The sequence below is a fragment of the Synchiropus splendidus genome, chromosome 4, assembly GCF_027744825.2.
Source record: "Synchiropus splendidus isolate RoL2022-P1 chromosome 4, RoL_Sspl_1.0, whole genome shotgun sequence".
NCBI classification, from domain to species: Eukaryota; Metazoa; Chordata; class Actinopteri; order Syngnathiformes; family Callionymidae; genus Synchiropus; species Synchiropus splendidus.
Genome location: NC_071337.1, coordinates 18,660,820 through 18,674,916, shown reverse-complemented (window position 1 = coordinate 18,674,916; position 14,097 = coordinate 18,660,820). Strand labels below are relative to the sequence as shown.

Genomic DNA, 14,097 nt, shown 5'->3' with positions numbered 1-14,097 from the left:
ACTCACACCACGCCACATTCTCTCTGCAAAATGAAGAAGCGTTTTCAAAGAAAAAGTTCCAAGGACCATTAACATTGGGGTGAAAATCAACCGGACTACTTTTCCTAAAACTGCGTCCACTGCGTTGTGCTATGTTATGGAACAATATGTGAGCACTCATAACTGTGACTTCAACTGCATCACCACGAAAAAACAAAGAGAATCTGAGAGTGACGGTGCCAGGGCTGAGATTCTCCCTCTCTCACTGGAGGAATATCCATCATTTTAATGGGCGCGGAGATAATTCCGCTGAGATGTTATTTACTGTACCGAGACATTAGGATTCTTCCAAACGGCACGCTGTTAATTACGGGGTGACACTTTCTGTATAATCTCAGCGCTTCAGTTAGTTGCCAGTAGCAGCTTAATGAGCCAACTTGTTTTCGGGAGCCTTTGGCGTCACTCCTCGGTTTCACTACTTCCACATGCAGCTGAACCAACATTAATTAGCCAGGCCGGTTCATGACTGTAATGTTGTGTTTCTTAAAATGGCAAAAATAACGCCAATGCCCTGCGTCATCACAGCGCTCATTTCAACATTTCAACTTCAAATCCATGCAATTCCCACACACACACACGTGCAAAACAGTGCATGTGTTAAATGGTAATATAGCATTATATAAGGGCTTGTCAACCCTCACTAACAGCAGCACCATTACACCACCTGTTGCATGGCATTAAATGAAGAAACGCATCTAATCTAGGGGCCTAAAACGTGAATGATCTTATGTTTCGGCTCATTGTGGGATTCCAGAGTCGCCACACCTGCCACAGGACAATGGCTACAGACACTATCTTCAATGAAGAAGCCACCTTAAGAACCAATGCCACTCAGGCTCCCTGTAAGAATGTTCGTACTCACATTTGTAAAGAGAATTTGTGACCATGTGACAATACACGCTGCTCCAAAATATGATACACGGTTGGATACAAAAAAACAATACGAAAAACAATGTACTAAGGCGGCTTGAATCCGTAGAACCGGAGACTCAAGCTGTCAGCTGTCGATTTCTGCATCATGTTGGCAAGAACTTTTTAAACTTGTTGTGCATGTGATGTGAACTTAGACAGCATGAATCAAATGTAGATGTTGGTAGCAAACAGCTAAGGCGTCCTGCACAACAATATAATATATGGTACCCAATGAAAAGTGAACGATTCCCAGGGTAAATAAACCTCTGCGATGTTTGACGTCCTTGCTGGATTGGATGTAGATGTAAATTTAACACAGAAAGAAAAAAAGTAAAATCTATTCCTAACAGTGAGTAAGCCATGACACTCGAACATTTCTTAAGACTGCATTCAATGTTCAGACGATATGAACGAACAAATTTGTTATTGACCTTGTTAAAAGAATCAATGCATATTCAGCAGCATGGTGGTTGCTGGAAAGACCCTTTCAAATGTTTTTTATTTAACAACTGGTCATAGTTCAACTATCAGACTGTTCAGAAGATGCATTATTAGCGTTCAAAGCATTGGCGACGATTCATGCTCAGGTAAAATCTGGGCTCTGAAGCTCATCCTGGTAACAAATGCTGTCAATTTCACTTACAAGCAGCACCAGGCTTTTGAACGGTGGCTGGTTTTAGCAGCAGGAGTCATTCAGATCTGGATTCCCTCCACTTACCAGCTCCTGTAACGCTAAACTGATTTAGAAAACACAACTGAGTGGAAAAATCCAATCTTGCCAGATAGATATGAAGCTATTCCAGGCTTTGATTTTATTAACTGGCCATTGTTGACGCCTCAAGAAAATATAGAATTTACCTTGCAGTCTTTCAAATGTGATTATTGCTACGGCTCACTTCTTTGGTTTGCTTTTGCAGGACCGATGAGATTTTCTGCAAATTTGTGCCAAGAATATTGTAAAATGTGTTTTGATATGGAACATATGGCTTGAAAACAGGCGAACTCTGTGTCCTCTATGACTGAGCTCCCGAGGAGAGTCCGTGTGAGGGAACCAGACGAGGTGTGATCTGGCCCAGAGCCCCGGATGGAAATAGAAACAAGGATCCCTGCTTATGTCACACTTTGATTCCCTTGTCAGCAACGTGGCACATCCAACACAAGCAGGGCAGACGTAGACAAACATGTTTGCGAGGATTGAGGCAGAAAAATGACTCACCGTGTGACGCTCCAGAGGTGATCAGGTGCGCATGAACAGCAACAACCACCATCGAGCATTTCCTTTAGTTGACCTTCACCTGTGCAGTGTTCAGGTGGATTTTTTAGCTAGTAGCACATGTCCTATGTCCTGATTTAGTTTTCTTGAGGTTAAACAAATTTCATGTCCCAGGGTTCTCTGCAGTGCTTTAGTAGCGTAGAGGGCGACCTTCATAGGGTAAAGGATGCATCCCCTCCCTGTCTGGGCAGGTTCTTTCATGTTTCCATGGAGAATTTTGTGACTCTCAAAGTTGAACCACTGTTCACTTTTTCCTCAGAATAACTGGAGAAATACAGAGAGAAAGTCTGTGGATGGATGAATGGTTGGAACGTGAAACAGCCATGGTAAACAATGACAATAAAGACATTCATTCACAGCTTCTTGATGATTCTTTTTCCCATTATCCGGCTGTGATTCATGAGTGTTGTTTTGAGGACCAGATGCATCATAGTTGACATTTAGTGACAAATTGAGATGACTTGTCTGCAGGCTGCTGACTCAGACGCTGCGTTAAGAATCACACCTGAGGCCTTGGCACGCTCCATGTCCCTGACACCTGCCACACCACAATTCGGAAAGACATATGGCACCGACCTTACGCTGTCCCACTTTCAAAGCCAGGCAGGTTCTCCGTCTGTGTATGAATGATCACGCTGCGAACAAACTAAGTCATGAGGTTTTACCAGTGAACCTACTTCTGTATTAAAAGGGAAAAGAGAACTTACACCCTTAAATAAAGTGAAAATACACCTTAGCTTATATTAAGATGATGTTTCAAGCTGATGTTTTGTATTGATTTGTAAATAAATATGAAGCTTAATGGGGTTTACAAGCCAAAACAAGTCACTGAGATGCACGCAACACCGAGTAAAGAGCCAGACACAGTGTTGAGTCGATGACTGAGAGTGACTTTCTGTCCAGTTGGTGGAACAGATTTTACGGAGCCACAGCTGTTTAGGGGCGTTCACGCCAAATTGCTCGCACTTGAGTAGTCGCTGGTTTCTAGCGACCATTCCACCAGCTTTTTAACACGTTAAAATTAGGTCACTCAAAAATCTACTGTGGAAGTGAGGACAACTGAGGATATTCAAACCCTGAACTTCCTTGTTGAGGGGCAGCAGTGCTAACCATTCCGCCACTTTTGAGTGTAAAAGTAGTCTCGATACTGAAAATGTCTTGACTGGCAGTTTTCTGAACATGGTGACTATGAACTGCACCACAGTTGTAAGCCGTGATATCTTCATTTCCAAGAAGCAACTTCACCGCTTCTCTTTGGTGTCAAGGGTTTCTGGACACTCTGGTTTCATCCCACAGTCCAAAATCATACGGAGGCTCAGTGACAACCACTGGTTAGGTCAGAGTGTGTAAGTGGTTGTCTGTCCTGTGGCCGATGGTCTCCCCTGCCTCTCATTCTTCTGCCTCTCATGATGAATGAACAATATATTGTGTTAACTGCTACATTTGGATTCAAGTTCAGTCATACTGGATCACTGATAAGGTCCATAGATCTGCTTTTATTTTTTTTATCTCCTGTTGTCTCTCCACCATTTCCATCTGAGCGGGATCTACCAATGGCACACACCTGGGACTGCTCCCATAATAAACAGTGGAGCGTGTTCACCATGTGGTGAATGGGTCAGCCGGCCTTTTGAAAGGTCTGAAAGCAAAGCTCAAGGTCAAGTGACGTACAATGCAGCGTCAGGCTGTGAGTTGAAAAGGGACAAAGATGTACTCAAGCAAAGGCTATCGTGTCCATCTTTGGTTGTCAACAAATATGAGACATGAAAGTGGCCAAACACTTCATTTCCATTTAGTCTCTTGATATAATTCTTCAGCCACATGGAGCTCACAACAGAACTCAAAGAGGAGTGCTGGTTATTGACAAGTTCATAGCTCAGAGCAAGGAAAAGGAAACTCAGAGAGAAAGATCATCTATAGTGAACATGTGAACAAGTGACAGCGGAGGTGATAGAAATAAAAGCGTCAACGACTGCCAGTGTGTGCTGGGGCGGCCGAGGGTAATCGACGAGGTGTGAGAGTGGAGAGGCAGAAGGAGGAAGGAAGAGATGTTGAGGAAAATGAGAAGCTGGTAGAGGCGAGGAGACCGAAGAGGATGGCGGGGAGAGTGTGAAGATAAGACAGAAACAACAGCGAAAAAAATATGTTCAGAGAGAGAGAGTCCGACCGAGCGAGAATCTCTGTTATGAACGACGAGTGGAGTGGGACCCAAGAGTCTCTTGGGTGCCGGTCTATTTTCTGAATGAGTGCATTCAAACACAGTCCAAACATGATCAGTATAAATGCCCACATAGGTGTTGAGCTTCAGTCCAGGAAATGTATTAAGTACACAGTGTGAAAGCTTGTGAGAAGCTTGTTAGAGGCTGCCAATAAAACATGGCGAAAATCTCCCCCTCAGGTCCTTGATGGAATGATTGTGTAAACCATTTCCGCAGTCTGCTAACAAATCATTTTATTCTGAATGTTGCGAATGAAGGCATGAAGTGACAGAGTGGGAGAAAGCAACTACAGATTCACAGGTCAATGCCCTATCAACCAAGAGTGGGTTAAAACCTTTTATAAACAGTGGTGCCTCAACTTTAGCATTTTCTGAGATTTACATTTACATCAAAGTATGATCTACATTAAAATGATTTGAAATGTCCTCAATCCATTCCATGTCTTCCAAAAACACAACTAAAGTGATATAATAAATAACAAATATTCCAGTTTAAATTTCTTTTGCAGGGAATATTTTTCACTGCACCCATTCCAGGTGCACCCCATCATAAAATGTCACAACCAGAACATTACTGAGATTGTGCAAATTATAAACAAAAGTAAGGCTGAAAAACAATGCTGTTCTTCATACTTTATGTAGAAGAGTTGACCCATCACTGGAGCGCTTCCTGATGTTTCGGATCATGCGCACAGATTCAACCTGAATTTCATTGTTTTGGGGTCAAATATTAAAATGTGATTAATGAATTATAAAACCTCTGAATTTTCTCTCTGATCTTCTTAATCTGACTGGCTGTGATTTCAACTAAAACGTCAGCATACATCTGTTTGTAGCTCCCTCAGTCCATCTGCAGTCACATCTTCCTCTTGAATTGAATTCACCTCACCCACTTTCCTTTCATCCATAGTTGAAAAAACAAACAAAAAACAAGCACAAATCATTGACTCCAGTTGTTGAACAGGCTCAGGTTAAAAAGAGAACAAATGAAGTCGTATTTTCACCTTCTTTCCTCTGACTGACTTCAGTATCCTGGAGAACAACAAACAAACACTTGTCTTGTCCAAACCTACAAATCCCTTTGATATGAACCTAATCCGATTGAAGTCGTCACAACATGTGGCAAACCTGAAATACAGTTTCATTTTCTTCACAGCGGGCAAGCACTGAACGCAGAGGGCTGCAACCTAAAGACAGTCTCCCACCAATGGTGCTTATTCAGCGTACTTTCCAGGACTATTATTCACCTGTGTCCTCTTTAATAACACTGTAATAAGCTGTTATTAGGGCTGCGAAACACAAACAAAATGTAATTAATCTTACTTTCCCTCTCTGTGACTCACACCGTATTGCTCCTCACAAATGGCTATTTGTTTTTGAAACATCCACGCCGCTGCAAAAACACTGCTTCTCCCCAAATAATTGCACATCTCTCCGCCCTGCTTAAGCTAATACTTTCTTGAATCTCATTTGTGGAGTGCCATTGAAGGGATCTGACTGAATATAAAACAAGGATCGTCTCATTAAAAAAAGGCTCGGGCTGCGTCCCCACGCTTCAGTGGGGGAGTTTGAAATGATGAAGTGGCTGATAAGGGCTGGAAACAAATAAACACACGTCGTGAAGATTCAAAACAACGATCTGCTCTGGGAAGAAATCAGATTCGGAACAGGACCTGCCAGCCCGCGCCAACAGAGCTGGCATGTAGAAGTGACATTTGCAACATGACATTTGTCGGTGGGACCATCTGTGGAGGCCAACTGTCCCGTGTCAACAACAGAGTGGATCAATTTCACCCTATCAGCTCTTGATTTGACTTACAAGACACGATGCTGTCTGCTCACCACGGTGAACATTTTTAGGACCATACACTCCCATCTAAGAATTTCATACTCAGTATCTTAGTTTACTCAGTTTTAAGAGCTCCATCTGGGTTTCCCAAATGTCCCACTCCTCCTCCTCCTCCTCTCAGCTGGGCATGAGAAATGCTCAGAAGGCTACGGAAGCTTATCTAGTCTTCAGATTTGGTTGATCTAACAAAGGAATAGTGAGTTCCACCATCTTGGATGGCTGATAGTCTCTAAACAGGATTGTCTAAAACCACTTAACAGAACATGGAAGTTGAAGGCATTTCTGCCCGAATTCCTTTATGAATTCTATTTGCTTCCTTCACCCCACCACTCTGTCCTTCAGTCCCATCACTGTCATCTGCACCTCCTCTTCGCTTCCCTCATCTGTCCATCCTCTCAAGATCCATCGCTCTCGCTCCCTCTGTTCTGTCAACGCTGTCCGCTGACCCGCCCTGCCAGGACACACACACACACACACTCTCTTTCCCATCAGCTCACACTGACCTTTTACATGCGGGACAATGTGGCTAATTGAATCACGATAATCCAGTGGCTAGTGGGGAGGGGATCATATCGAATTTAAACCTATACTGTGACATATTGAGCTGAAATTGCAACCTAAACAAAGCAAAGGAAATAGGACGATGAAAAACAGAGATTTAAGATTGACTTGCTGTTTCATTTACAATGCTATTGAATAGAAGTCAATGGATCCTATAGTCAAATCACAATCTCTCCTTTGGCATCTTACTTTCCAATTTGTAACAGGGATAAAGCAGGTTTAAATGTGCTGGTGACCTTGTTAATAATAGGCATCACTACCGTCTCAATAGAGTGTCTCGGATCAAAATCGTCTAATTGGACTGCCAGCGGAGATACAAGCTATATTTGCACACGTCTGTCATACGAGTTATTATTTGTTAAACGCAGGCCCTCATTTATTGCTATTCATCAGAGAACAAAACAGGGAACATTGTGAACCCGTCGCCATGGAGACATAACCGTCTCCCTCAGTAAAAAAAGATGATCACGTTTTCCAAAAAGGAAGGAAACAATTTGAAATAATATTTTGTGAGAAAGTGAACCAACTGTTGCATCACTTTGGAATGCAATCTCCACTCGACACCCGACTCCACTCCAGACTTCCTGACAGTCAGGATTGGTCATAGGACATCAGCTGGGATCACCACAAGCATTGGAACCCTGCAGGAGTGTGTCCTCAGCACTATGCTGCAAAAATGACTGTTGCATCCCCCAAAGACAACACCATCCTAAGACTTGCTGATGACAATGCTGGGGACGAAGCGGCCTATATGAGGGTAGTGGCCACTCTGATGTGAAGACAATAACCTCACCCTCAACACACACAAATATGATAATGGATTTGAGGAAGGAGAAGAGACCTCAACAGCCATTGTTTGTCTGGGGGCTTGACATGGAACAGGTGAGCAATTTCAAGTACAACTTCACATGGACCCGCAACACCACAGAGCTGTTTCAGTTCTGTTCTGCAGCTGCACTGTGGAGAGCGTCCTGACTATCACCGACAGCAACACAGCCATGCAGAGCGTTAAAGCCTGCAGAGGGTTAACGGATCACCAGGGCTCCACTTCTCTGGCTGCACAGCTCTACCACTGCAGAGCCCTCAAGAGAGCTGCCAGGTCGAGACTCACCCACAACACAGACTGTTTACACGACTGCCCTCAGGATGCGGGTACAGGAGTTTGAAATGCATAACTACCTCCTACAGTGCCTTGACAATCTTCAGTAACTCGGTCCACTAAAGACATGTTATATACATGTTTCTTAAAGTCATCTGTTGTCACTTTAAATTCTTTATCATCTTTACACAGGATACATTGTTACCCTTCTGAGTTATTAGAATATTGTAATTTTTTGTTGACATGTACAGTTTCTTATCCTGGCATTGCCTTTTCAGTGCACTGTGTTTATTCCTCTGTATCTAGCTAGATAGATAGATACTGGGCCTCGGGTGGGGTCTGTTCCTCCTGAGGTCCACCACCATCTCCTCGGTTTTGGAGGTGTTCAGCTGCAGGTGGTTTGCTCTACACTAGCCAACAAAGTCTTCCACCAGCTCTCTGCACTCCTCCTCCTGTTTGTCCTTGCTGCAGCCAACTGTCACAGTGTGGTCTGAGTAGTTCTGCAAGTGGCAGAGCTCATATTTGGACTGGGAGTTCGATGTGTAGATTGTGAACAGGACGTGAACAGGACTTATTTTTAGTATGCTATTCATGGCAGTGACTAGAAAACAGAAGGACAATTCGTAAGTTTGGAGACATATAAAGAGGAAAAGTGACTTTTTTTTATCTCACTTTTCCCACTTTTTAGTAATATCTAAACATTTATTCTCAGGCTCATACCAACCTTTCATCTCACTCTTTCTCATCACCTTCAGTTGGTTCCAACCTTGAGGAAGAGGATGGTGAAAGTGAAGTTTCCACGTTAGATTTTCTAGCTGAACTTTAAGTTGCAGCTTAACCATATGAAAGATCGTATTGATGAAGGTGTCACCACCATAAGTTCAATCTTTGGTCAGTGGACTTGCAGGCTGATTAGACTAGTCAGGGACAGGCAGCGAGAAAAGAACATCTCAAAAGTCTCCGTCACCTTCTCACACAATTTTGAGCTGCCAGGCTGTGCTGACACCTCCGCGCTCTCCCTGAGCACCTGCGCCTCTCAATTAAGTGCTTGGGCAGACAACCAAGGTGGCCAAGAATATTTGCACGATGGTTGTGATGTTAAAAACGATGACCGTCAGACACTCAGTGTTCCGCCCTCTCTCTGCTGACTGGACTCCTGCGGAGACAAGCTTGTTCCGCTGAGGTCACAGCCAGACGAGAGTCATCCAATTATCCCCCTTCCGTGGGTAACAATGACACGGAGACTATAACAACATCTGCGACCTCTTTGCTTTTGACGCGGTTTGGGGAGGGATGTGTTAAGTTGCAGCAATTACTCCACACATCCCATTATCCCAATTACCGTCTCCCTTTTGCTCGCTACGCTGGAAATATCTACTCGTGACCTCATTTTGCAGTGTTTTGCAAATATATTTAACAAGGTGGAAAACTGCGAAACAAACAAATCAGAAATGAAAGGGTGTTCCTTTCGTTCCAAATTTTTTTAGAATGGTTTTTGGAATGGTTTTTGCCTTTATCAGCAACAAACAAAATGCAATTTCATGTGACCGTGGAGAAAAAATGTGTTTCAACATTCCACTAAAATGCTGAGAAGAGATATTCGAGCTCAGATGAAGTGTGATCAGGTAAGTCCGACTATTATCCAATATTATGACTATTTAATTGTGCTGTGTAACAACATAATTATTTACTCATGGTTTTTATAGTTTTAACACGTTGCACTGCTCTGTGTTTTATGAAGACGCGCGATCTGACGGAGGTATGCACTGTCTCAACGCCTTTTTGTTTGTTGTATAATGACAAGTGAGAGGACATTGGAATATTCTTTATGCTACCTGCAGATGTTTATAGAAATGCACAAGAAAGCTTGGATAAATAATTCATCACCTCCACCAAGGATGTTAAGTGACTGCCCATATTTGTCTGTCTGTCTGCTGGCAATATGCTAAGCAGTTATAAGATGAGTTCATCGTTCAGGATTTGTGATGATAATGGAACAGATTATTTAATGTTGGTATTGTTATGGTCACATATTCATGGCCCAGTGACTAGGATTGCTGATATGTTTCAGGCCAGAAGCCGTAAGGCATCATAAAATGCCCAGGGGGTCTTTAGTTTGAGGTCATGCTGGGGACTGGATTTATTGTTCAGAGGGCTTTAATTGCTCTGCAGACATTTGAGGCCAAAAAAACAAAATGTTATATATATTATTATCTAACCTAAATATGGAGCCTGACTAGACTTTTCAACCGAAAAAAAGTTCTTGTCCTGTTCTTCAGTCTGAACAATTTCCTGGTCAGTGCTCTCCATCTCAGACTTCCCATGGGCCGAATCAGCAGAAGCAGCGGGGTCGGAAAGTTGTTCCAGTCTTTTTTTCATATTCTACCTGCTAATAGAAGGAGGGACTCATGAGGGGGCAGATGGAGAGAATGTTCGAATGGAGGAAATGTAACACCATAGGGGGAGTAAACTACATTTGGTCTATTTATGAAACTGGGTCAGTACTGTATTTCAAATGAGTGAGTGAGTCTGTACCCAACTGCCTCGACTGAGCTTGTGGTTAATGGGACAGGACGTCTGTCATTTAAATGTTCTGTTTGCTGACACTGCATTATCATACTTTTGAATGTGCTCAGCACAACCTCCACCATAAATGTTCCCTGAAGTTTCATGTGTATGAAGTTCATATACACCTGTCATTTCATACAGGTTATATATTATGAGTGTTGTGCGAAAAAGGTAAAGAATGGAGGGTAAGAGAAAATTAAAAAATTAAAAATCATGTGTGATTATAAAATTACACTTCAAAAACGCAGGGTGGCTGGGCTCACGCTTAGAGAGAGTATGAGGAGTTTGGTCATCCAGGAGGATCTCAGGGTGGAGCCGGTGCTCCTCCACATCGAGAGGAACCAGCTGAGGTGGCTCGGGCATCTGATCCGGATGCCCCCTGGACGCCTCCCTGGGGAGGTGTTCCGGGCATGTCCTACCGGGAGGAGACCCCGGTGAAGACCCAGGACTCGCTGGAGAGATGATGTCTCCGGTCTGGCCTGGGAACGCCTCGGGATCCCCCGGGATGAGCTAGAGGAGGTTTGTGTGGAGCGGGAAGTTTGGGCTTCCCTGCTCCGAATGCTGCCTCCACGACCCGACCCCAGATAAGCGGCAGAAGAAGGTATATAAGGTAAGGTATACTTCAAGAACGCACCGAAAATGTTGGTTTGTTGTGTTTTATTTAATTTAAACCACATTCCATTTAAATATTCTTGATGTGTCTCATATATTTCAAAATCTGCTTTCATTCCTGATGTATTTTAAGGGACAAGATATACTCCTAAAATAGCCAACGGAAAAGGCGAACAACCAAGAAAAGTAATCAAACGAGAAAGTTATGTTTCAGTTGCATCATAATGAACAAAAGAACAATGCTGTCAGAGACAACAACAATGTCAGTTTTACAGTTTTACTCAGACTCCAGGAGGGGCACATAAATACCGTCAAAGGGCCGCGTTTGGCCCCCAGGCCACACTTTGCCCAGGTCAGCTTCTGTGTTTTAAACTTCAGACCAATCACCTGCATTGTTTGGAGCGTTCACCCGCACAAACAACATTGTTATTGTTTGATCTTGTTCAGAAAACATGCAACAGGATACAATGCAGTTGCCTTCACCACCTGTCAACAGTGCATATCTGCATCAAGTGGCGAAGCAGACAGACTGGGGAGTAGTCAGACAGACCAGACTGAAAACAATAAGACGGACGATTCTGTCTGGCGGCACGAGCAGAAATCTATACAGATGACAAGAGGATGAAGATAAATGTCGCGCAAACGAGGCAGACTGGACGGGATTCCACAAATGAGGATTTAGAGATTTGTGACAGACCGACTGTGTCACCACTGGAAACAGAAACAACGCCTGATGAGTGAGCAACTCACCTGTCGGAATATGCTAATGTGTTTTCAAAATGACAAGAATTTCCTTTCACCTTATTGTAACACACGTTCAAATTTGATTAACAGTAAATCGATTCAATCCTCTCTCTGAACAGAAATCTTCACTGGTCCACTAGTTCTGGTAAACAAAGTTGCAGTCAGCCTGACATGCAGCTGTGCCGACACATTCTCAGCATCAAGGTGACAAATAACAACATTCCTTGAATGACCTTTGTGTCGAATATTGACGCAGAAGTCACATGGTCCACTTTCCAGGGCATATCCTGACACCGTGGGTAGCAGGTCGCATAAAAGACAGGGTTAGGGTTCACCATGGTACAGTGCTGCCTTTGGTGAGAACCTTATGATGTGTTACTTGGTACATAAAGCGTCTCAAGCAACCTCTCTGGCTCCGTCAATAAGAGTGACTACATGTACCAGATGACATCTTGACAGATCCCAAATTCTTCTCTGCGCCTCCTAACTCCAACCTCGCATTTTGGAACATCATACAGGAAGGGAAACTTTTTCTCCATAACATTTTAGTTGACATAGCTATGTGAAAAGACATTCTATTTTTTACCGCCACTACATACATCAAGTGAACAAAACATTTTTCCCACTATTCTTCCAAACAAGAACAGCATGTCTTGGAGGTAGAAGACACAGATTCCCTCTCAGTCAACATTTGGTGCACGAATTGAAACATCATACTACAGTTAGAATGACAAGTTGACCTTTCCCACGCCGACAGCTTCTGATGCTGCCTTCAACTGAGTAGAGAGTAGAAAGTAGACATCTTGTCATCAAAAAAATTGAAAAATTGAAATGGGTTATTTAGATTCAGTCTTGTACATTGCAACTTGTTTCCCACTTTTCTGTCTGATTACTTTGTGGATCTTGGTGCAATGTCCATCAATCAGCATCTGGTACCCTGCTGCAACCAATCCGTACGAAGTGCAGTGAATATTTCACTGTACTGTTTAGTTGGCCTCAGACAGAAGGTTCGCTGGGTGGAGAATGTTACTGAGGATTGCCCCTCACTTTCCAATTTATGGACGCGACTTCACAAAGTTTGTTAGGATGTTTACACAGGTGTCAGTATTTAGGTGACCAAAACGTGTGGAATAGTTCAGCAAGTGACACAGGCACAGATCCAAACCCCACACACAGGACGCTGTCACTTTGGAGGCATTCAATCACACACAAGTACAAGTGCACATTTATCCGATTGCTTGCCACTGACGGTTGCCAGGCAACAGCACATCTCCTGATTGTTTACACAGCCAGTATTATAGTTCATCTGAGAGGGGAGCTGAGACCGATGGAAAGATGAAAGGAAAGAGAGAGACTTTGTCGTCTCCGCATGGGAGAAGTGGACAGTTAGGAGACGAGATGATGTATAATGAGTAGGTAGGAAATGTGACACGCTGACTCAGATTTTCAAGTTGCCTTTAAGAGGAAGCCGACAATGAATGCACTTGAACTGGAACTATTTCTCCTGACTTTTCACCTTGACATGAACAAACAGAAAAAAGACACAAAAGCTAGAGTTTTGATTAAAATCTTCCTGCATATTATGATCTATTAAAAAAATACTTTTATAAATATCTCACTCTCACTCTCTGAACCTCAGAATCGTGTTCATCTTGAAGAGCATCCAGAGAAAAGGGCATCTTTTTTTTCCTCTTCCCAGAACTATTAGTACAAATTTGCATTAATGACCTGTCGCCAATTCGACATGAGGCTGAGAGCAAAGGAGGTGGAAACTTACATGACCGTGTTGATTCCCGAAAGCTGCTGGAACATCTGAATGCCACAACCCACGATCAGGGCACGTCGCGTAGGGGGATAGGTCAGCATCCGCCAGATCACCGGGCCGTCTAAAGCAGAGACAGTGAATTAATTCAAAACAGATCAAGCAGAGTGGTAACTGCTACAGAATCCCACATATGAGACCCTTACGCCGCAGATAAGATGCAAAAACAAGATGCAAGTTTCACACTGCAGAATAACAATTTAGACCAAAGAAGCCAGTTAAAATTGAAATTCCACTTCCAAACAGGTTATGTTGTTCATTTGATCTATACTGCTTTATTTGGTAGATTTATACCTTGTTACATGTATATTTCTTTTGTAGCGTTTGTTGCTTTTTGTGTCAGCAACTTTTATTTTTCTCTTTTGTATGAACAGTACAAATATTTCCACTTTTCTCTTAT

At 43.0% G+C, this 14,097-nt stretch overlaps 1 protein-coding gene across 1 annotated transcript in view; it reads right to left on the bottom strand.

The window, feature by feature from the left end:
• LOC128756765 (proton myo-inositol cotransporter-like) overlaps window positions 1-14,097 on the bottom strand; it is a 58,200-nt gene that overhangs the window by 14,191 nt on the left and 29,912 nt on the right. Inside the window, exon 4 of the mRNA XM_053861405.1 lies at window positions 13,653-13,761. Within this exon, the coding sequence (XP_053717380.1) occupies window positions 13,653-13,761 (109 nt within the window). The remainder of the gene's footprint in view (window positions 1-13,652; window positions 13,762-14,097) is intronic.